At 46.9% G+C, this 24,643-nt stretch overlaps 1 protein-coding gene across 1 annotated transcript in view; it reads right to left on the reverse strand.

Moving 5' to 3' along the window:
- Positions 1–1,088: 1,088 nt before the first annotated feature.
- Positions 1,089–24,643, reverse strand: part of SH3RF3 (SH3 domain containing ring finger 3) — a 1,766,125-nt gene continuing 1,742,570 nt past the window's right edge. The window contains exon 10 of the mRNA XM_069636866.1: positions 1,089–23,579. Within this exon, the coding sequence (XP_069492967.1) occupies positions 23,411–23,579 (169 nt within the window). The 3' untranslated portion in view covers positions 1,089–23,410. The remainder of the gene's footprint in view (positions 23,580–24,643) is intronic.

Consider the following 24,643-nt stretch of genomic DNA (forward strand, 5'->3'; position numbering starts at 1 on the left):
ACACAATCAGAGATGTTACAGTAAATGGACAATGGTGGTGGAGAAACAGCATGCCCTCTCACAAGGAAGAGGCTTTACAGAGTGTGAAGAGATTCCTGTGATGTAGGTTGGGGCAGACAGAACCAAGGTGGGTACAAACACGTTCTAAGAAACCTCTGAAGTTTAAGGAGCATTATTTTCCTGTAAATGTGGGGTGAAGGATTCTTTTCCTTTTATTCTGCTAGTGTGCCTTTTGCACGCTTCATGACATGTTGGGTGTGGCAGAGAGTCGCGATGCAGGGACTCCGGGCACTAATCTATAGAAGTGAACATCATTCCAGCCTCCCTTCAGCCAGACACATACAACATTCTTCACACTGTGTCACAGCCCTTTTTGGCATATTCCTTTGCCACTTCCATCCTACCAGCTCCATTCTCCCCTGCTCAATGAGTGCTCGCCACCCCCACATTCCCCACTGTGCATGCAATTGCTCTATCATTGGACTGCGCAGTGTGACTCACTGTTGCCTGGCTCTGCCAATCCTCTCCCCTTTCTTTGGGATGCCCCATCTCCTGTCATGGCCTCTTCTGAGTGTGTCTCACTCCTGACAATAGGTAACCACAGCCCTCACCTTGCTCGAGGCGTTCCAGATACCTCACTCCTGGCATTGTCCAGTCCTAAAGGTTCTAACGATTAATACATTGCAAATGTGTCATGCTGGTGTTCATTCGTCTTTGGTTGGTGTTCTTGAAATTTCAAATGTGTCTTGCTGGTGTTCACGCGGCTTTGGTTGATGTTCTTGAATGTGAGGGACACATTCTTGGGGAAACAGTTGGAGCTGGCTCTGGAGAAGGATGTGTTTTCGGTCTCGAGTTCCCCAAAAAACTCATGTTCACCCTCATTCTTTTGTATCATAGTTTTTGCGACCAAACTTCTGCAAAGTCTTACCTGTACAGTTAAAAATAGGTTGCAGAAGCTTTCAAGAGGTGTTAACTGAGAAGAAAAGAGAGGTAGGGCGCAAATGTTCCCTGCAATACAGTAAACATTTGCACAACTCTCACAAAATAATAGAAAGGTCTGTACACACAAATGAAAACGTGAACTCATCTAAAATATCATAATGTTCGGTTTATTTAAAGAATGAGAAACACAATCATTGAAGTTCAGTTAAAATGAGCACTGTCAATATTTTGAAAAGTACATGTCAACAATAATGTATAACAAAACATTTTCTGAGCTGTGCAAAGTACAAAGGAATTGTTCACACTTCGTCAAGACCATTTTTTTAGTGCATTCAATCTGGCACCCTACAGAAAAGAGCTTGCCAAAGTTATGCTTGTTCATCTCCAGACTACACCAGTCTCCCCCGCCTTTGTTTCCAAATAAAGATTGGAAATGTGAATAGCGGATCACGTTGGCTTCAGGTGTGGTGAATAGCATCGCCTGCCGGCCGCAGGATTCGCCCATGATATGGAGCCAGCTCCGTACATCACTGACTTGCTTTATGGAATGCATCATGATCGTTAAATTCAAAAACCACTCAAAAAACAGGAAATAAAATCCAGAATGAAAAAGAAAAAACTCTAGTCATGAATCAAAGCACTTTTAAAAAACATTGAACAGCTATAAAGTTGTCTCCAAAAAGGAGAATTGGAGAAAAATTTATTTGTTATCTCCCTTCGTAGACCAATGTTCTGATTTCCCTCCCTGCCCCAAATATTTTCATGACGACCCAAACATATTCCAGTAGGACTTTCTGGACATTGATACTTGCAAACTTGTGCATGCTTTCTGGACTGTAACACGTGTGCTTCGACATTTACTCTAAAGAGCTTGTGCCACAGGAATAGGCCCAGCCACCGCTCGACCTTTTACGTAGAATGATGTATGAATTGTGCATCTCAACAGTGCTGGCCATTTCAATACTTCCTCTGTTGAATTCTGTGCTGTCAGTTTTCTGATACTCCGAATCCCTTGCTGTTTGGAATATTTATATGGGTGGACATCCAAAAAGGAACTGTTTGCCGCCAAAGGATTTCAGAGATATTAAGTCATTGAAGGCCATGTGTTAGATGGTTCGACACTGCTGGCTTTTAAAGGAAAAGAATCTTTGGCCTTCTCAAATGGACTTCTGCAAAATGGCTTTGCCCTTTAGTTGCCTGCCTTTGTTAAGCTTGCTGCCCATCCATGCAGTATCATTCACTTTAAATTGAATAATCGCCCCGGACCATTATCTTTCTCTGTTTCCTCCCTTCACCTGTTTGAGGCCCCTCATGTCCCTGGGCCACTTCTTAGAATGCAAATGTTCTCACGGGTAAACATGCTCCTTTACCCCCTGTGTAATGAGTCTGACGCTGATGTCCTTCCACCTTCACTATACTACTACTCCTAACCATCTACCTGCTCTGATCCACCTCTGAGTCCCACTGAACCTCACCCTCCCGCAGCAATCCTACCCATCCACCTGCAATGACCCACCTCTCAACCACCCTAAATCCCACCCTCCTGCACCACCGCTCCTATCCATCCATCCACATTTCCCTACTCATTTCTGAGCCCATATGAACTCTATTGCTGATGAACAGTGGTGGCTGTCTGAAGGATACGCGGTGAAGTACACAATGTGGGGTCTAAACACACTGGCATACCAGTGTGTGACAAGACAGAAGATGTAGGCGGCGAACTCTGTGATCTTGATTTGGGATCATAATATGTGTTCAGGATCCACAGTAGGATGCTGTGTTCTGGAAGACCGTGTGCTGCAAGGTTTCAACCAGGTCCAAACAAGGCTGATGTAATGCATTATGCCGTCCAAGACAGCTGCCATTTTGACACCAGTCTTTACCATAGGGATAGAGAAGCCATAAAGGCACCTCTTGATGCCGCTATAGGGGTCACTCTCTAGTCAGCTGACTACAATTGACTTGCTGCAGCAGTGTCCCTGGTCAAAAATAGCCACTCCCATATCCATTACTTCTGAAGCTTTGCCACATTCACAATTTCGGTTACACATCTCTGACCTCAGACCCTATCATCCACCATTTTGTCAAAGCTTCCTTTCAGTAGCTCACTCCTCAGTCATTAAATTGCAGTCTGTCACCTAGTCTTTCGCCATCTCCTCTGTTTTTGCATTGGTGACATCACATCCTGCACAGGACGTAGATTGTTTTGGATTGATATGGTATCAAACACGCAGAAAGTAATATGAGCCGGCCATTTTACAGCAGGCACAGCTGCGTCATTATAAAACATTACATTCCAGTTCATGTTTGTGTATCATCATTTTGCACAACTGATTGCTGTCTTAAAGGCGACAGCAGTTTTGACACAGATATTATTTGAATATGAATTGGTGCAGTTCCTCAAGAGTGCAAAGTACAAGTTTCAGACCAGAACCACTTAATTCAATACACTGATGACAACAATAATTCAATGCAGTCACGATGACAACTTGTAGGACTCTCGAATCATGATCTGTGCTTTTGTAAAACATAGACTTCATTTGGCCAGATGTCAACTTTAAAATGAAGATCTTCCCACTAAAACCCTTTTGGATTTGAAACACTCAAATACCCACGGTTGCGCGGTGGAGGTTGCGTGGCAGAGGCAGAAAATGTAAAACTAAGTATCACTGAAACGGTCTGAGATTCAAATACCATGCGCTTGAGTTAAGACCAGCAAAGCTTGGCACAGTGCTGGTTCTACCGGTCGTCGCAGGTTGGAATTGGTACAATATGCTTGTGACAAATTGTATATGTTGCTATGCACAATTGGTGTTCACAAATATACTGATGCTTGCTGACGAAGAAACGTGTTTCCTGTAGATTGGTCACATGAGGAACAAATCCCATGTTACCTCCGAAGGATTCTGCTGTTCAGTGGACTACTCCGGAATGACCACCATCATTCTTGCATGGATCCTAAGTGGACAAAAGCAACTATAGCCATACTCAGTCAGGGAACAATACCTTCAATAAATACCGCCTTGTAGCTCTAGCTTGTTAGAGCTGTATGCATCCATTTCAATATGTGATTACAAAAAACAGGCTTTTCTATGAATAATATTGAACTTTCGGCCCATTATTGCACCCAAGAGTCCCCGGCCTGTAGAAACCCATATTGCCTGATCATGTGCTTCGATTCTTTTGCTCGCAGTCGGAGATTAATACTGAAAAGGACTGAGGATTTTACATTAATTTTACAGAAATAAGTTCTATTTGTACAATGTTCAATAAAGTCATGACAGTGGGTGAAAATATGGCCTTATCTGTGCTCTTGCACACCTCAATCTTTCAAAACACCTTTTGCTTGCAGGCACCGGCAGTGTTCTTTTTATTGCCATGTAAGACTCAATAGTTCTCACTCCTGGAGGATCTTTGGGTTCAAGTGTAAGCCAATACATTATTAAAGCCAGGAGTTTTGGCTCTCTTGATGTCTTGGACTGCCACTTCATCAGCCCCAGACAGCCTAGTCAATGAGGAGGGACATGGGACTTGCAGTCTAAAACAACGAGAGAGACGCAGGTTGCAGACCTCTGCTTCAGCGATTGTCAACCTTGCTCAAAAGGTCACACAATGAAAAATACCCCCAACACAGAAGAAAAAGGGGGGGGGGTCAAGCACAAAGTGATAAGTAGCCCCTGACATCTCTGTCAACCTGATATTGAACCCTTTGGTAGTGGGAGCTCCCCGCTACTTCTGGGGATGAGGGAGTGTCCGATACACTGCTGGTGGGAATTGAATCACATTGTGTAAAGTACTGCAAATTGTTCAAAAGCTATATCTAATGAGCCCAACAAACCATGCAGCTCCTCCTGCCATGCCAAATGCCTCAATTCCATTCCCCACTTACCGGGCGGAGGAAGAATGTCCAAGCTTTGGTCATTTCCTGTCAGTGTCAGCTGGCCGCCCAATAAGGGAACCTGAATGCGCGCGCAGTCATTGCCTCTGCGTTCCAGCTAGCTGCAGTCCCAGATTCCAGTTCCCTAGGTAGTCGTATCCCCCGTTTTTGATATCGACAGAAGCTGCTTTTGATGCTATCTATAGCACATTAACTCTTTGATCACCTCACTAAACCACTGAAATCAGCTTTTACCACAGGTGTAAAAAGGACCTTATACTGTGATTTGTAGCTAGATAATAGACATGGTACCTAGATAATAGGGATGCCATCTAGATAGCATCCATGTCCAAGATTTAAGCAATAAACCCTGATGGGCTGAGGCATTATCTGGCCAGGTAATGCCCTGGGCCAGATAGAAACCCGATTGAAGCAAGGGCTTTAACGTTAGCCCAGGGCATTACCTGCCGCAGTAATGCCTCAGTGTGGAGGGTTTTATTGCTATTGGTATCCTGGTCCGTTGTACCAATACTAATAGTTTGTTTTTCAAGTTGAAAACGGTGTGTGTGCCATTTCTCAACCTAGACAAAAAAACTACAAAACAAGATGTCCGCCATGGATCAGGGAGAAGGGAACTACAAATAGTCCCTTCTCCCTTCCCATAGTGGACATTGCTGCAACAGAGCTTCCCAGGATCAGGGAGAAGGGAACTACAAATAGTCCCTTCTCCCTTCCCATAGTGGACATTGCAGCAACAGAGCTTCCCGGCACCAGTGAAGGACGAAGAAGCACAAGGTAAGTAGGGATATAGAAGGGGTGGACGGTTGATGTGAAAATTGGGGTTTGTTGTTGAGGGAAGGATGGAGTGGGGGGACACTTACCTCAGTACTGGAATGCAAGATGGTGGCCTCCCGCTTCCAAGGAGTCTTGGAACGTGGGTTTTACCCAATGGTAAAACCCACATACTGAGTCTCCTGAATCGCTGGAAGACCGCCAACCCATCCATGTACTAATGAAGAGAAAGGTCTCCTTTTAGCATCCTCAGGCATTCCATTCTAATGTGAAGAAATGTCTAAACTTATAGGACTTCTTAAAGCTTTGAAAGCCATAACAACTCCTCGCAAGAATAGGATCCTAGCTGCAAGAAGACATTGAGACCTGGTGTGCCTACCTTAATGGCAAAAGTAAAATTGTGCAGGGAATGGGTATGTGGAAAAACATTTCTCAACTCTAGTTGCCCAATATATTGAAAAGTGGGTACAGACACCTCTTCACAAGTTCATCTGTGTCTTACAATCTTCAGGTTCTTGATCATATCAGGAACTGAACTAGCTTTATTTGCTGTGCAGGAAGGTTTGTATTGGAGAAAAGTCAGACATCTGTACACACTGCTGGTTATGATGGATCTGTCCACAGCATTTAATAGCCTGAACCACCAAATGTTCTTAGACTTTGCTCGATGGCAAGGGTGTCCAATACAGCACTGAGGTGGTTTACATTTTTGTCTGACAGATGTTTTAATGATAAAAAAAACATTTTCCGATGCCCGTGGTTATTTTTGTACTTCTATGTGGATTTGCATTCATGGTTGTCAAGGATTAGTATGACTTCATACTATTTAGGCCTGTTAAAAAACATCCGTCAGACCAACATCTTGGATATGTGCCCAAGCCATTCTCTAAAATGGATTACTGCAATGCCTCTCTGACAGGCTGTGCCCAGAAACTAATATCCAGGCGCAAAGGTTCACAAAAGAAGTTAATGCCCCCGCTCCCTTTTGCCCTCATCTTCCCTATCCCTCACAGCTTGCACTTCACGATCGAACTGATTTTAAAATGGCTCTTACCCCATCACCTCTCTATTTTTTAACACAGCTGTCAAGCCATCTAGCCCTAAGAGAAATCTGAGATTGGAGAAAGTCCATATTTTGGTAGTTCCCAAGTACCACCTTAAACGAGCTAGTGGCAGAACGTTTCTTCTTGGAGTGCTGACACCTGGAATCAGTGTCCAGTTGCATTGAGAAGTCAGCCACAGCTCTCACAGGTTAAGGGGCAATTGAAAACTCACTGTTATGATGATGTGATGTGTCATTCATAACGCGCCTGTACACAAGTGTTTCTTGACGCGAGATAGGCACAAATATTCTTGAAACTCTTCCTCTTGATTATTGTTAGGCATTACATGTTATTCCAGTCAGGTGACACCATCTATCTCTTGTAGCACTCTAATGTCCCCGGTCCCTTACAGCCTTATGAATCCAGGTTGCAGGACCTAACATCCGCGTCACTAATCGCGGACCAGCACCGTCCCACATACAGTAGCATCATCTGAACTTGGAGAAAGCAAAGCTGCCTGGCTCCTTCTCTGTGGATTCGAAGGGATAAGCTGGGTGAACATGCGGACTCATAGACTGAAGGAGGGGCCATTATCGCAGGATAATGGCCTGCTCCCAAGTGATGGCATATAACTTGGGAAAGGGTCACTATGCCAAGTGATAATGACCCCTCCCTAGGTCTATTAGCTAATAGTACCAGTAGCATTAAAGGTTTTGAAGCTGTGGTGGTGAAGGAAAACATGTTAGTTTATTAAAATAAATGTGGTTTTATTTTCTAATAATTAAACAACTAGGTTATCTTTACAAGGTGTGCATGTTAATTTGAAACATGGCTGAACTGAAACAGTTTTAGCATGAGCTGTTTTAAGTGCAATGTTATAGTCAACTTTCACAAATGAGAAAGCATTGTACCATGTTTTGGTGTTGAAGGTTTTGTGTTAAATTAGGTTGGGTTGTCTTGTTAGAAGAAATCTTGCTGGGAAATTGCATTGCTGTTTCTTGAATGTGGAAACATTCTTTTTGTTTCTGTGGCTGCTTATGAAAACAGAATATCTGGAATATAACACGAGACAATACCATTCGCTATACACTGGGCACGTGCACCTGCTGCTCACTGCGAGCATGGGCACTCCAGCACTTACCCCCCAACCCCTCTAAGTCCTTCTCCCTCCCTGCACTTGCACACTCTGAATGCTCACAAGGCCTCGTAGGCTCGTCTTTATCCCCAGTACATTGTTTTCTATCCCATGTTCCCTCCCTGTTGCCCTGTGGGTGCTATGAAAACACAATTTACTTGTATAAGCGCCTTACAAATGCACAATAAATAAATAAACAATACATAAACTGGATTGCAAACATTCTGATTGTCTAAGAGGAGGTCGATGAGACTTACATGTGCTAATAAGAAATGCTATTCGGTTTCACTTCTTTCATTCCAGAGAGCAAATGCAATTCTGACATCCAATAGTTGTAGGGTGAATACCAATGTTGCGCGTCTCTTTTTGCTGCAGCGGACTCCATTAAGAATTACGAGTCAATTGGGGACATTGGATATTGGTATGTATCTTTGCTGATGGGAGTCAAAAAGAAATGCAATTTGGGATCTCCAAAAAGTGGCAAGTATCACGCGGTCCAAGTAGGATGACCATAAATTATAAGTTACTCACCGTAGTGACTAACATACTCTTAGTCCTTAGTCCCCTTTCCTCCCTACTGCATGGGCGTCCCTTCCAAGGGATGGGAGACAGAAACTTTTTCACCAGAAAAAACCTTCTTCCCATTTAAATTTAGAGGCGCGCAGGCGTGCGGCCCTGGGAGCATGCGCTGCCCTAAATCCGTCCTCCGGCGCCACACCTCAGTCACCATAGGCACATCGACAATATATTAGCAATGCCTAATGACACCAGTTTAATAAGGGGGGAGGATGGTGGGACGTATGGAGGAAAACTATGGTGAGTAACTTATAATCACTCTTACGTCCCTTCCCCTTTCCTCCATACTGCATGGGCGATTACACCTGAATGTTGCCCCAGGGTAGAGAGGAGAACCTCCTTAAGCAAATAGGTTCCTGAGAACTGCCTGTACGAAAGCCGCATCAGATCTAGAGCCGGCATCCAAACAGTAATGCTCGCAGAAAGGCAAGGGAGTGGCCCATGTGTCTGCCCTGCTTATGACTTGCCAAGGGACATGGCGCTGGAATGCGATGGCCGTTGCCTTGGCCCTGACTGCTTGGGCATGCATGTTTGCCAGGAGAGGCTTGTGCTGACCCTTGTATGCTTCTTTGAGGTCCAAGACGATCCAGCGGGATATGAAAGCCTTGGAGGCCTGATTGCCTGGTCTTGCACCTCCAAAACTGACAAATAGGGTGTCTGATATGCAGAAGCCATTGATCCTGTCCAGGTAGAATTTCAGGGCATGCCTGACATCTAAGCAATGCAGAACTCTCCGTGTCTCATTCTTAGGATCAGCAAAAAACATAGGAAGGACTATTTCCTCATTTAAATGGAAAGCAGACGGCACCTTAGGCAGAAACGCTGGGTGTGTCCACAGGATTACTTTGTCCCTGTGAAAGCTGGTATATGGTTCTGAGGCGACCAGCGCCAGGATTTCGCTGACTCTGGTAGGTCGAGGTGAGGCCCACTAGTAAGGCCGTCTTAAAGGTGACCAGCCAAATGTCCGCGGACGCCATTGGCTCGAATGGTTTGTGCGCAAGGGCGCCCAAGACTATGTTCAGATCCCACACCGGGTGTGGCCTCTTGATGGGCGGGTAGAGTCTTGCAAGCCCTGTCAAATGTTTCTTGACAATCGGATTAGAGGAGGAGAAGACCCCCTCCTCTGAGTTCCTGTATGCCCCGATGGCTGTGAGGTAAGTGCAGCAGGTGTCCACCAGCACGCCTGAGTGGGCGAGGTGCACAGAGGAGAGCACGTCGTACAGGGTATATGCCAGGGGGTCGATTTCCTTGGAGGCTGCCCAGTGGCAGAACCTGGTCCATTTAATTTTATACTGGGACCCGTTAGCCTTTGTCCTTGTGCCCTGTATGATCTCCAGATTAGCCTGGGAGAGGCTGAGGTGCCTTAGCATCACCTGTTCAGGAACTACCTTGTGAGGGCTAGATTCTGTGGCACGGGGTGGATGACCCTGCACCCCTGCTGTGCCAGAAGATGTGCTGGGCCCGTCAGAAGGTGAATCAGTGGCACTTCTGAGAAGCTGAGCAGTTCCGAGAACCATGGCCTGGCATGCCACCATGGAGCTATTAGAATGATGTTGAGCTGGCGAGACTCCTTGATCTTGCAAATCACTCTGTGAATCAGTGGAGTGGGCAGGAAGGCGTAAGCTGTCATGTCGTTCCACTGAATCCGAAATGCATTGCCCAGGGAGCCGAGGCCCTGTCCCTGCCATGATGCAAATTCTTGTTGTGCCAGGTGGCGAAGAGATCGACCTGGGGACGACCCCATCTGCTCAAGATCTTCTGAGTAACTAGGTCGTTTAGCTGCCACTTGTAGTTGTCCCCTCCCAACCTGCAGAGCCTGTCTGCCTCCAGGTTGGATACCCCCGGAAGGTGAACTGCCGTGAGGCAGATGTCGCTCTCCAGGGCCCACTCCCACATGCTGATTGCCAGTCTGCACAGTGGAGTGGATCTGGTGCCTCCCTGCTTGTTGACATAGTACATGCTGGTCGGGTTGTCTGTCTGGATGAGGACAATGTTGTCCCTGAAAAGTGGGAGGAATGCTCTGAGCGCTAGCCAGATGGCGTTCAGCTCCAACAAATTGATGTGGTACTCCTGCTCATGTCGGGTCCTGGTGCCGTGGACCGAGAGATCGTCGAGCGTGGCTCCCCATCCTTCGAGAGAGGAGTCTGTGGTGATGGTGACATGCAGGGGGAAGGCCGGAAGGGCTTGCCCGTCCGTAGGTTGCAGTCCATGGACCACCATGTGAGGTCCTGGGGGAGAGAGGGAGGAACGTTGATCATCTCGGATTGAGAGCCCCGCTCCTGTTTCCATGAAGCTGTGAAGTGCAGCTGTATCCTCCTCATCCCGAGTCTCGGGTGGGAGACGGCAAATAGGACCGCTGCAAAGAGACCCAGGAGGTGCTGTTACCACCAGTCCGAGGTCACCTCTCTGCTGAGGAAGTGAGTAATGGCTCTCTTGATGGCTGTGATCTTGTCCTCCAATGGAAACACCTTCTCGGAGCATGTGTCCGAGATGAGGCCCAAGAATGTCAGAGTCTGCGTGGGTTGCAGCTGCGACTTCTTGAGATTGAGCGAAAAGCCCAGATCATGCAGTGTGTTCATAAGAGCCTGTGAAGTGTGATGAACTGCTTCCGGCGATGTAGCCCTGACGAGCCAGTCGTCGAGGTATGGGTAGATGTGGAGGCCCTGAGCCATGAGGAGGGCAGCCACAGTATTCATGAGTCTGGTAAAGACTCTAGGGCCCGAGTTGAGGCCAAAAGGAAGAACCTTGTATTGGAAATGGTAGCCCATGATCCTGATCCGCAGGAAAGAACGATGGGGCTGCCTTAACGGGACGTGTAGATATGTGTCCTCCAGATGCAGGGAGCACATCCAGTCTCCCTTGCAAAATGTCTCCGCTATAAAAGCTATAAAAGCTGGCGTAACCATCTTGAAATTTTGTAGCGGTAAGGAGAGTTTGAGGGTGGAAAGGTCCAGCACAACTCTCAGGCCCGCCTGGTTCTTTTTCTGAATGGTGAAAATCCTGGAGTAGAAGCCCCTCGCTGGGAGGCTGGGACTTCCTCCACAGCCTGGCTCTCTACGAGCAATCGGATCTCTGCCAGAAGAGTTGCTGTCCAAACTTGAGGGAGTGGAGGGGAGGAGGGAGGAGAGGCTGGGATGGGTAGGCGGTACCTCGTGGATGCTACAGAGAGGATCCAGGGGTCCGCGGAATTCAGGTGCCAGAAATGGTATGGAGAGCAAGCCTACCCCCCACTGGAGACACGTGGACCAACGGGGGCGTGTCATGCCTTCTTTCCATCAGAGGCTGTTGCAGAGGAGGGGGACTGGAAAAAGCCCTTACTCCCCGCATCCCTTTTTGTTGCTTGCGCCGATGTGGAGTCGGCGAGCAGTCCAGCTGCTTGGGCCTCCATTTCTGGAAGACGCGAAACCCTCCGTATTTACGCCCCCTGTCGGAGCCCTACTGTGACTGGGTGCACGATCTGGGCATGGTCTTTGTCAGGATGGATAAAGACTTGGCCGTTTGTGAGCTGTTTTTCTTTTTGTCCAGCTCCTCGTCCGTGGTGGAGTGGAAGAGGTCACTCCCCTCGAACAACAGGTCTAATATGCATTCACGGACATCCGGGTAAAATTTAGTTGCATGGAGCCAGGCTCTTCTTCTCATGTCCGTGGTGATGCAGATGGCCCAGCCAGAGGTGTCAATGTGCGCCACGGTGGACTCCATGATGTCCTGCACCACCAGCTTGCCCTCAGTCAGTCCCGCTTTGAAACCTGATTGGCTCTGCGTAGGAAGCTCTGGGAGGAAATCCGCAATTCCCGCCACAACCTCTGGTTAGTGGCTGCCAGCATGGCATCAGCGTTGGCCTGACGAAGATGCAAGGACGCGTTGGAATAAAGTTTCTTCCCTGTACGCCTCCAAGATCTTCTCCTCCTTGCTTAGCAGCGCCACAGAGGAGGAGGCTGAGGATGACTGAGGCTTGGAGTATAGTGATGCTGCCACAATCACTGAGGAGTGTGGCTGAGGATGGGCCGATAGCAAGAGTGTATACCCCTCGATCTGCCTGTACTTGGCGTCCAGGCGTCGATTGACCGGCTGGACATACTGGGGCTGGAGCCAACCCTTCTTGGCCAGGGTGACTACATTGGTCTGCAGTGGAATTCCGTTTAGCAGAGGGGTGTCACGTGAGGACTTCTGTGAGGACCCCCTCTGGTGGTTGCTCGACTTCGGGTTGAGGAAGGCCCAGGTACTGACAATGGCGTGTCGGGTTCCTCCTCATCGTCCTTGTCTGCCAGGGGGTCAGGAGGATCTGCACTGGTGGAGGAGTGGGGGGAGCCGGAGACTGGGGTACTGGGACCAGAGCCGGAGGCTGTGGCGGAGCTGGTACGGAACTGCCTGAGGAATCGGTTCGGGGGGGCGGAGCCGGTACCAAAGGCTTCGCTGGGGCCAAGGGCACCGGCGGATGAGCATGAGGTGCTGGAAGCATTAGTGGGAGCACCTCCCTGATGTCATCCCTGAGGATCACCCTCATCCGAGGGGACTTCACGAGTCTGACGAACCTCTCAAAGAACCTGTCGTCACAGGAAGGAGGGGTGCTAGGGGATATAGACGGGGTAGCGGGCAGCTGCTGGAGGCGCTGAATACCCTTCCCATATGGACATAGCGGGAACCTACCCTGCACAAATGAAGGATAGGCTGCAGGCCACGTACCTGGTTGACGCCAGTCCCACCTTGACAGTCTTTCTTCACCAAATTCCCGTTCTTGGTGCGGCGTCGGACGGGTGCTGATGTCTGGCACAGTGGCCATTTTGTCGAGCTGCCTTCCACGTGCCTGCATCGTGTTGCTGAGCTCGCTGGGCCCAGCCTCCTCCAGGACTCTTGAGTGCGGATCATGAGGCCTACCCTGCTCCTCAGGCCGAGGCCTGGTAGGCGTATCACCCTCGGCCTGGAGGCCGGTAGAGCTGCCTTTAGGCGCCCCCTCGGCCATATTGCCGGTACTAGGGTGTGGCCCTTCAGACATATTGCCGGTACAAGGGGGTAGTAGCCCCTTGGGTGAAGACCCGGTACAAGAACCTTCTGGTCCCTCAACACTGTCACCAGGAGGATCCGTGGATCCCTCGACCCGTAGGCTGGTAGCCGGGGAGGCCTCGGTGCACGTGCTGGTAGTAGAACCTGTGCGGTCCCTCCCGCACGGGCGAGTCCTTGGGAGGAGTCTCCCTTGCAGGGCGCGATGGAGAACAGAGGCCCTACCTTGGGCCTGGAACGATGTTTGACGAAGTCCTTCAGGTCCTCTGGAGGCGATTTCTGGAAGATATCCCTCCACCTGGCTGGCCTGTTCCTCAGAGACCTCGATGACAGGGCGTTGCACGCTGTACAAGCTTGCCAACCGTGGTCTGGGCCAAGGCAACATAGGCAGAGGGCGTGGGGGTCTGAAGTTGGGAAGAGCCCATCGCAGGATGGACACCTGCTGAACCCTGTGGAAGTTGACATGAACCGGGGAGGAGTGTGACGCCTGAGGACCGAGTACCTGTATGATAAAAAGACAAAAAAGATAGAAGTAGTATACGCGCATGGAATTCCATGGCCTAAGCCAAACCCAGGAGCGCTGGTGAATTCGGCCCATTCCTGTCGATGCGGAAAAGGGGACTGAGGTGTGGCACCGGAGGGTGGAGTCAGGGCAGCGCATGTTCCCATGGCCACACCCCCACGCGTCTCCAAATTTAAAGGGGAAGAAGGTTTTTTCTGGTGAAAAAGGTTCCGTCTCCCATGCAGTATGGAGGAAAGGGGACGGGACGTAAGAGTATTAGCGCTTCCTCAAGGCATTGCAGAGAGGGTGTGGCAGACAAGTCCATGTCAGACTTAATGTCCAAACCTTCCTTTAACGTTACAGAACAACACTGTAACACAGAGTCGAAATGCTTTGTGGCTCCCGAGCTATTCAAATCCACAGGTGACACCTACTTGCTCCCTCCATTCAATAGGAAGTTGTCATGCACGAGGAGACGGTGAGAAGTCATCTGCCAAGAGACCCAGAAGCCTTTCAAAAGCTACTTGGACTGATCACCCTACCAGTAACATCAATGTGATCTTCTCACCGCCAGAATCATCGGGATACAGTCTGCCATATCATCTAATCTCCTTCTAGACATTCCGAGACTTTTGGGCCTTCGACCTCGCGCGCGGCTTCACCTCGAGAGCCAGGGCGTCTCTTCTCAGTAATAAAGAGTGACACTCAAGCTCACATTCTATTGCCCACGAAAGGCGTGTGCCTATGTGCGATTTGATTTGAGCTATTAATTTCATATCCCAATCTGGAAAGTCCACGCAATTTCACCCCTTTAATAACCTGAATGTGCCAGTTCTGAGCCTGAGGCAAGGCCATACACATTGCAGCAGTGTGGCTGTTCCACCAGGAGTCCTTCAACATAGTTCTACCAATTTCTAAATAACTTATAGCTCTGACCCCATCACCAGCCATGAGGTTATATGTTCCCAAAGTGGTCATCACTAACCACCTCTTGGTGGAGCAGGCAATGTTGCGTTCTGTCCACACAAATGTTCCAATCCTTCAGGCCTGTTATGAAGACCAACAAGAGAGTTCAAGCGTTTCCTACAGGTGACCCAATCGTTGCAGGGCACTGCACGCCACTTCCAAAAGCACTCACAAAGGTCAGTCTGCCCCTTCCAGAGCTTGGTTGCCATCATGTCCTCTCAACTTCCTGTGACGTAGTGACGCCAAGTCATCAGTATTTGACTGGGTCAACCCGATATTCAGAGTCAATTGTCATTGGAAGGCAAGTTGTTCATGCCAAAAATCCATGCAGTCAAGGTGATCGCCCTATTATTGAAGTTACTTATTCTGATTTTGAGGAAAACATAGTTCTGGTCTAATCTGGCAACCCTAACTAATGTTCTACCTGAAAAAGTAGATAACCATGAGTTGTCTGAGTTGTTCTGTCACACATATATCAGCTGTGAAAAGGCCTTGGCTCCCTAAATAGTGCTTTCAGAGTTGATTAGTCATCCAGGTGCGTGAATTGTTACGGTTCCCTCTGGATCATTCCAAAAGTCATCAGGAAGCTTGGATGGAGTCACCATTGTGGAAGGATGCTAATTGGTCCACATCTGAAAATACATATGTTGTTCTTCAACCTCATCATCCATGGAAAATGGAGATGTTTAGATCAACCTTGGAAAAATGCCCTTCTCTCCTAGAGAGAGGCACATTTAATATTATCCCACAACACTATGAACATGCCTTCTGCCGTGGAGGACTTCACCACCTCGTGGAACCAGGAAAAGGTTTTGGGTTCTGCAATTGGGAATCGGAGTAGGAAATCTCCTAAATGTACTTGCATTTATCACATCAAGCAGCTGGATGCCATTCCAATGCACACAAACTTGTCAGAGATCCTCATCCACAGTGCAATTTAAATATATTTGACCTGTGACAATGTTGGCTGAACATCCTTTGTACCCATGGAAACGAGTGATTTAAAACATGTTACTCAGAGCGCTGCATTTGTGGATGCAATTACTAAAGGATGTCAAGAAAGTGAGTTACAAGAGCCATTGCTTCTGCACCAGCTGTAGCCTTTTATAAACATTGATTTTACTAGAAGTTAACCCCTTCTTTAAACAAAAGCACTCTCTGAGATCCTGAACAATCAGGAGATACAGATTTCATAGAACAACTGTTGCAAGGGTAGAAGGAACTTTGCACTATTTGAATGGCAAAGAGCGCTGGAATTTTACATTGATCAGAGGAATAAACTCAGTTGTGGCCCAGCCAATATGTTGCCTATGGCAGTACTTAACATGGAAGGCAGGTGGATATAATTCTAAGACAAATTAGGCTGTCTTCTATATTTCAAAAGGCTGCTTGTCGAAGGGGCCTCTTTTTTGGAAAGCATTCCTGCCTAATCCATGAGAGCGAAAGCCTCTCCAGTATCTTTTCAGGGGTAATAAAATGCAAAGTAGTCCCCTGGGTTACGATACAGGCATTCTGTAACCATGACTCTATGGACTCAAACTTTAGCACAGATAATAAGTTTTGGCAGCCAATTCTCAGAAGTCTAATTGTTTACCATCTTCTTGTTAAATTTTCTGAGTTAATACTCCTGTTGGGGACAGAGACACCTGGATGTAAGAGCAAGACTTTGGGCCTCATTACGAGATGGGCGGTAGCCATGGTGCTATGAGCACCATGGCTGCCTCGAATACCATGTCCGAGTCCGGTCTTGTTCAATGGGGACTCACCGGTGCATTCCGACCCCTGCGGGACCGGTAAGTCCCATTGAACAAACCATTCCCCATTCCCATTTGAGCCCCCATAGGGCTCAATGGGAATGGGGAGGGTGCTAATAACGGGCTCGCGAATGGCAAGCCCGTTATTAGCACCCTGGTCCCTTAGCGGGACCCGTAAGGGTCGTGTGGTCAGACCACACGTTCCTTACGGTTTCCACCAAGGGACCTCATAATCGGGTGGTAAGGCATTACCGGCACCGGTCTCCTTACCGGTGCCTGGTATCCCTTACCGCCCGACTCGCAATGACCCCCTTAGTCAATTACTCAATACTGCTGTGCTGTTAGTCCGCCAAGCATCCGGCAGACACATCAAACTGTCCACCATCCCACAGTGCTTAACCAACTGTTAAGGGTTTAAACCTCTGCAAGAAGGAGTAGCAGGCTTACTAATCTGGACATGCAGGAAAGATGTACATGTGCCTTTGGCATCGAAAAATGTAGCTTTGGCACATTAGTCAGTACTGTCCACATTGGTATTTCCACACATTGTAAGTAGGCTTATCCATGAAAGCTCTGAATTTACTACACTTATTCTTAATGCACTTTAGTGTTTGCTTTCCACCTCATCTTCTTCACTGGTTACCTGCATTTAATTTCTCTGGGATTGTGAACATTCTAGAGCCATTCACTAATTGATTCTGCATCCATAAAAAAAAGAAAGCGTGTGGTTCCATCTGCAAACACTTCTCACCCCTGTGACCTGAGTATACCTGCAGCTTTGAGCGCAATTATCATTGTATCCGTTCCTTGATTACATCCTTCGGGCGACATGACACTCCCAGACTGCTTCAGAGCATGGCCCAGTGGATGTCAGAAGCCGATCCCTCTGGAGTAACGCAGTACTCTTTGTCTTTGTGCTGCTGTGTGAATTGATCTACTCTTGATGTCTCACTTGCACCAGGGCCCAGACTTTAGCCATGTATTCATCTGAATGTTGCTCCTATTGCCACAGAGGCCCAGAGTGAAGTCCTCAATTCTCTATACTGAGTGCAATCATTCCACCACTGATTCTCAAAGAGAGCCGTGCGCTTGAACCAATGGATGCCCACTGTCCTGTTTGATTCATGACATTTTGGTGCACTTTTCTTGTATTGGTAAAAGTTTATGAATTTGCTCTTATGTGTATCTGTGTGTCTATTGAATAGATGCCGAGTTTGCTTACAGATCATGGTCCACTCGCTTTTAATGTAAGTTCCATTGTAATATATGTTTATTCATGTGTTCATCACACAAGTACAAAGTGAAGCGTTTCTTGGCGCGTGCAGCGCATATCTTCAGGTTTCGGCAAAGGCTCACAATGTGTTGGGGGCGGTTCTCAGTTGCGTAACCACGTATGGTGCCGCTGAAAGCCACATGGGCATCAGTATGGACTCGAAAAGGGCATTCATTCTGGGCTGAGACAAGTAGAGAATATTGGTGCCGACTATGGAAGCCGGTCCCTGCCAGGGAAGGTTTTCATCACCCTGTTAGATTACACCCCATCCCTCACTCAACTTAGTTTTGGACTAACTCATGACCAGTCACAGTTGTGCAGTCATCTCTTTGGAAAAGGAATACGAGTAAATGGTAGTACTTTACCAAACAGTGCCGGGGAATTCGAACACGAATCCTGTGTCCTTACGTTAGAAAGTCAAGCGTCAAGGTAAACGAGGCGTCAAGTGAGTGGTCTTTTCACATTACGTTATTCATGCACCCTTCCCTATCCATGATCCCCCCTAAGTACCTCTGAGAGCTGGACAGCACTGGCTGGCGGCCAAAGCAGCTTTTGAGGTGCTATTGGTCCTGACGGGGTCCACACAGAGCCTTAAGGTTTTGGGCATCGTCATCTGGCCGAGTCTTCTTCTCAAATGCTCATTCAGGAAGCATACATCTGATCGTGCTCAATCTTCTAGTCTGCACTCACACCACCAGAAGTGTTTCAAAACAAAGCAACACTTACTGTGTACTTCATGAGTAAATTGCCATATGTATTTCTTTCTTTATTTAACTGATTTCTACCATGCCATTGTGTATCCTAGCCGGCACGTCAAAGACCTGGAGCGTCAGAGGATTGACGTCTGAAGGGTCACCCTACTGACTATAGACAGAATGCTCCAGGCTCTGAGATGGAAGTGTTCATGGCGAAGCTCCTGTTGTATTCAAATGCTTCTTTGATGTGGTCTGTCTGTAGGGCTTAGTTCATGGAAGGGAGCTTCTTAAGTACGGATTCCAGCCGTTTCCCGGATGGGGACCTGGGCTGTGTTGGCTCTCCCTACTTGCTTGTTCTTTCTGAATTGCTCTTGGAAGATGCTTCGCCCAGATGTGTATTGAGGGTTGGGTTTTTGCAGGTAATCAGGACCTGTACTACCATAGATTTTGTGACCAGTAAATAGGAAACAGCCAGCAGAGACCTTTCTGGGGCCGCTCTGATACAATCTAACTATTTACTTATTCAGGCAGAGTCTTTATACTTTGGACGTCTTCAATAGATTATTTGACAGTAGTTCAGTTGCGATCATAATCCGTGATCTCCATCTAAATCTCCACCTGCAGGACAGAAAGGACCTTCCTAAGCATCATGTGGGCACAGCTCGTATTTGTTATGACGGCCGGCATTTGCTAGGTGAAGGAGTTGTCTGAATCAAACCAGATGCTTGCATTTTTTACCTTAATCACAAGGAAGCCTGCTACTCTGAGGTAAGTTGTCACCAGCATCTCTTTTTGTTGTCCTGCTGAGACAGAGGTAGTTCTCCTTTGTACCGAAAAAGATGTTCCTCAGGCATTCATTGTTTTGGCGAAGGCATTCTGGAGTGCTATCCATCTGGCGGGGGAGATATTTTTCATTGGTGTACATCGGGAATTGAAATTTGCATTGAAATGTCATTCCTGCCATAGGCTACACATCTATGCTTAATGGTAATTGGGATAAAGCAAGCCTTTAGAGGGATGCCAACATTGTCCATCTCGACTGATGAAATAGAACAGCCAATCCTGTCTTGTTGGCTGCGGCCTGACAGGAACTTCAGATTACATCTACAGGCTGTTCCATTTATCCCAGCCCATTTTCCCAAGTGATGCCAAGGAATCTCTTGAGCCAACATATCATAAGTTTGTGACAGGTCAAAAAGTATCACAGATTGTTATTGGTTCAAATCAAGTGTGGCTGGGAAATCTTCAATGGAATCTGACAAGACTGATACCACGCCTCGGAAGTGCCTAAACGTACTGTTGATCATGCAGGATACTGTGAGCCTCCTCGTAGATCCGGAATTGCTGGCTCGTCTCCCTTTATATAGGATCGTACATGTTCATGCGAGGTTTGATATCTGTGTCTGTGATTCAATGTGTTCCTAATTTTGGAAGAAATCAGGGAGCCACAGTTGCCTGTTTTCTAGATCTCCAAAGCATAGGGATTGCAAAAGGACAGATCTGCAGGGAATATGGATTTTCATTTTATTTGTATTTCATTTTAGCAACAGAGGCAAGCCATATAGTGTGTCCACCTCCAAGAGTTTCTTGAGATTTTTGGCATTGTACCCATCAACGCAAGAGTATCCCTGTCGCGTTAGAAGGACATGGATGCTCCAATTGTATGATGTACGGGGCCCTTCACATGAGCACTGGTGTCGAACATCAAGGTTTGGTACTTATGATACATTTGGAGTGTACAGACCATTCTGGCTAATTCTTATGATGTTCTCTCCATCATGGACAAAGTGGCCAAAAACAGTTGATAACGTGTCTCCTAAGAAGGAATGGCAGACTCAGCTGGTCGGATTATGTTCTAATCTTTCAGGTACTTGAAGTTTAAGCAAAGTACTGTCTGTTACCTGGCTCAGGTCTTTATTGCGATTTGCCAGATGGGCCTGTGCAAGCTAGTATGCGGCACACGATCAGTGGAAGGCAGTTATGAGGTGTTACTGGCAGCATGATAGAGGTACTCAGCTGCAGAATAATCCTCTCTCCAAGACAGCTGTCTGATCATCTATTTTGTCTGTGGCTGACTTTATCTCAAAGATATTGCCTCATTTTAGCTTTCAGCATCTCCGGGGGTGGACAGATTTCACGAACAGGCACTTTTCCACTCTGAGCGAGGATGAATGTTGATGCGATACTTGAAAAGATAACCAGATATACATCAGCTGAGCATCTCTAAGATTGCTAATATGGTAGTGTAGGCTGCTGAAAACAATGGACAAGTTGCTACTTCTTTCAAAATGGCCGCTTGGAAACAGCGCTTCATCCATTAAACTTGCCTGTGCCTCAATGTATGCACTATGACGCAGTTAGGTCTTACTGCTTCACAGGAACAGTGCTGTGAGACTAGGCCAGGTTATATTTGGCAGATTGACGTTCGAGGAGACAACACAACATCATTTACTAAAAAGGGATTTAACAATAATGCCTCATGGAGCACTCTCTCGAAAGCCTGATCTTTGTTTTGGAACTGAGGTGGATGAAACTATGGTGTGTCCATCCTCAAAGATCTATTTGGCTATGGGACATATGGATGGAGTGAGTGGGCATGAGCAGGTGAAGCAGAGTGCAGTGAGCGGAGAATTCGGATAGCGAAACTCGGTGTCGACATTACTATACCACCCTACAGAAAAGAAAGGAAATTCTATTAAAAAAATACTGACCTTAAAGGAGTCTAGAGTTTATGTACACGTCTGAAGTAGCACATGGAACTAAATAATATATTAATGTTTTCAATAGAATATACATTTTGTAAGTTATTTGGGCATAATGGCTACATACGAGATTTTTTTTTTATAGCTTTGTCTCTTATACAGTCTTTATTACAGCCTCAGTATTTAAGCATGATTATTAGAATAATTATTTTTCAATAGGAATATTTTCTTTTGTGTTTTTACTACAGGTTACGCGGTTGCTACAAAGCGCGTGAGCTCCAGGTGGAGGCCAGGGACATATAAAGCATGTAAAGGTTTTGTGCAGCTTCCTGCAGTTCGGTTAGGCCTAAAGTTGCAATCATAATACAGGGCTGGGGAAAGGAACAATAGGAAGTGTTTAATAGTAATGGGTAAAGAAATCCCAGCACTTCTCTGCAGATTTCAAATGTGTCTTCAGTATGAAAGAAATCAATGAAAATGAAAAACAAGGACCCGAACAGATAGCAGGAAATATATCATATATATCAATCTAGCTAGCTCTCGCTCTCTCTCTCTCTCTCTCTCTTTCTCACTGTCTCTCTCTCTCTCTCTTTCTCTATACATATATATATATATTTATTTTTTGAGTGTGTTCAAGTGTCTAGTAGGGTACGAAACACGTCGCTGGCTGACTCTTAGCTTTGTTTTTTACCAAAACACCAATAAAAAAATGTTTACTTGATGGATTTTGTCCTCATTATGTCGGCACCCTGCTGCCTATTCTGTGTGACCCTGACACCGCTGGTGACTTTTTATATACCGTATATTCCGGCATAGAAGATGACTGGGCGTATAAGACGACCCACAACTTTTCCAGTTAAAATATAGAGTTTGGGATATACCCGCCCTATAAAACGACACCCAGCATATAAGACGACCCTCGACTATTGAGAAGATTTACTGGGTTAAAAAGTCGTCTTATACACCGGAACATACAGTAAATATAGTGTTGCTCCAAAAAAGATAAGATGAGACTTAAGACATTCCAGAGATGCATCCTTGGGTGCCCTGCTATTCCAAAAGTTTCATTCTCTTCCTGTGCCTGATGAAGTCATTTGAAAATGATGAATGCTTGGAGATAAAAGTCTTTGTTAGCCTAACTAAGATATGATCGTCTTATCTTTTTTGGGCCAGCACTTCTTATATTACCATTGGCTAAAACGGTACACGACAACTGAACTCTCTCTCGATAGATAGCCAACATAGGACAAGAAATATTTCAACCTTGTTCCCTGGCCGCCAGCAAAATGTAAACTTGGTCCACATTTTAGGTGGCACCCCATCCCCCTTAACTGATCCTTCAGCAAATGGACTTACTCTGCACGTTTTAATTGAGGTATGTGTTGCGCTGAGGGCCTAAGAGTTTTGGGGTGCTATTTCTTCATTTTATGACAATACGCCTGAGGTCCTTTTTAAGCTATTGTTCCCTAATTCCTTCTCCACTATTCCAACCACTGAAAAAATAGCCTTGCTTTGCACAAAAATACCCAAAAAATAGAAGCTCCCAAAAAGAAGTTCCCATACGTGTACGCTTTCAGCCGTTCCACAAGGCAAAGCCGTTTGTAAGCATTTCTAGTGTGACTTAGTTGTTGTGAGTTTGTCCCGGAAATGGCCTTCTCTATGAGACTTTAAGGGTCTCCTGGCATTTCCTCGCTCCGCTCTTTTTGTCCATCTTGCATAGGCCAATAATAAGAACACTGCAGCTGCTGACAAATAAATTATGGTAAAAGATTTTTTTTTTTAAAAACAAGACATGTCCTAATTTACAGAATTGGTAGATACAGTCCAGGTGTGCACCCCCCCCCCTCAGCCTGGGATTCCAAGTCGAAGGCACTACGTTAACATACTTCTGTAGGCCCGCGTTCGTTCGCTCTGCATCCCAGTACCAGGGCAAAGGGGCTGGCATGACTTCTCCAGGGCTTTATGGTGAGTCTTTGGGAGTAACATTGGCAGTGGATTTCGGTGAATGTTCCCTTTGCTCTGTCTTCTTGTGCTTGTTCTCCGGCGATATGCAATTTTTTTCCCACTTTTGTTTGGCGCCGTCTAGGCCTAACTGGAAGGTCCTACAGCGCGCAGATAAAAACCTAGTCTCCTTATGCTGGGGAGAAAGGGTTCCTCAGAAACTCTCTACAAAGCTCCCGGGGAAAAGTCCGCTCCGCCCGTTCCGCTGCAGAGTTCCTTTGTACCAGCCGTCCTCCCGCTTCTTGTGCACAAACACAACATCACCCTCCTTCAGCTCGATCTCCGCTTCACTCTGTGGCGGGTAGGGGACCACAACACGATACCTGTGGGGAAAAGAAGATATTTTTAATGACAGAATATCACTTGTCGTGTCGTGTTATTTGTTTGTTACAAATTTTTAAATCAGTGATCAGTTTTTGACTCTTCTTTGCTACACGTGCATATATTGAACACAGTTTTTGCATCTAAGTCAGTGCTTCCAAGTCATTGATACAACATAACAATTCCAACGAACGACGCAAAAACTCAAAGCCTGTATTGTTTGTACAACCTCTGGTATAGGCCACTAGCTGAGCCATGGATCCATCTTCTAGGTATCACCTTTGATGGTAAGAGGACGTGCGAGAAGGTTTGAGAATCATGACTATCACCCCACCTTTGCAAGGGTCTAGGGAAAGGGCTAATGGAGGGTAGGGGCCAAGGCGGGTACGGGGAGGGGTACCGCTCATGAAACGAGCGGAGAAAACGACAAATGACAACAACACATTTCCCTAAAAAACAGCATGGACAAATAGTGATTTGACGCTACAAAGTAAGGCCGTGCGAGTACATTCCTGCATGTTTATGGAATTGAACTTTCTTCCTGCCGACATGGGCTGTCTGCTGGCTTTTCTCCATGCATGCTTGCTCCCAGCTACCTCCCCCCTGGAGTTTGAAAGAGGGGAGACTCGTTGCAACTGCCCCAAGACTGCACTGTGCAACAGGAGTGGGAGGGGAACTGTTTGTCTGTCGGGCATGCCTGGTACACCCTGGGAATATGGCCAATGGTCATTGGGTGCCCAATGGGATATTGATCGAATTCTGAGCGGTCTTAACATCACCATCGCGCTTAGACCTTGTACGGGGATTGCTTATTGATGCGTCTCCGCGCTTAGACCTTGTACGGGGATTGCTTATTGATGCGTCTCCATTCTATGCGGTGTGTATGTTCCACCAGGGAGGCAAGGGTAGAGGTGTTTTAGTACAGGTGATTGTGTCATCCCATCGTTTGCAGGGGGGGGGGATGTATGGCTCTGAGGTAGCCCCTGCCCTTCCCTGTCTGTTTCCAATTCCTGGACATGGTTGGCATGCGCCCATTGAAATAGTCTCTTACAGAGCCCAACACAAT

Source organism: Ambystoma mexicanum, chromosome 7p (genome assembly GCF_040938575.1).
Source record: "Ambystoma mexicanum isolate Mex_15411 chromosome 7p, UKY_AmexF1_1, whole genome shotgun sequence".
Classification (NCBI taxonomy): domain Eukaryota; kingdom Metazoa; phylum Chordata; class Amphibia; order Caudata; family Ambystomatidae; genus Ambystoma; species Ambystoma mexicanum.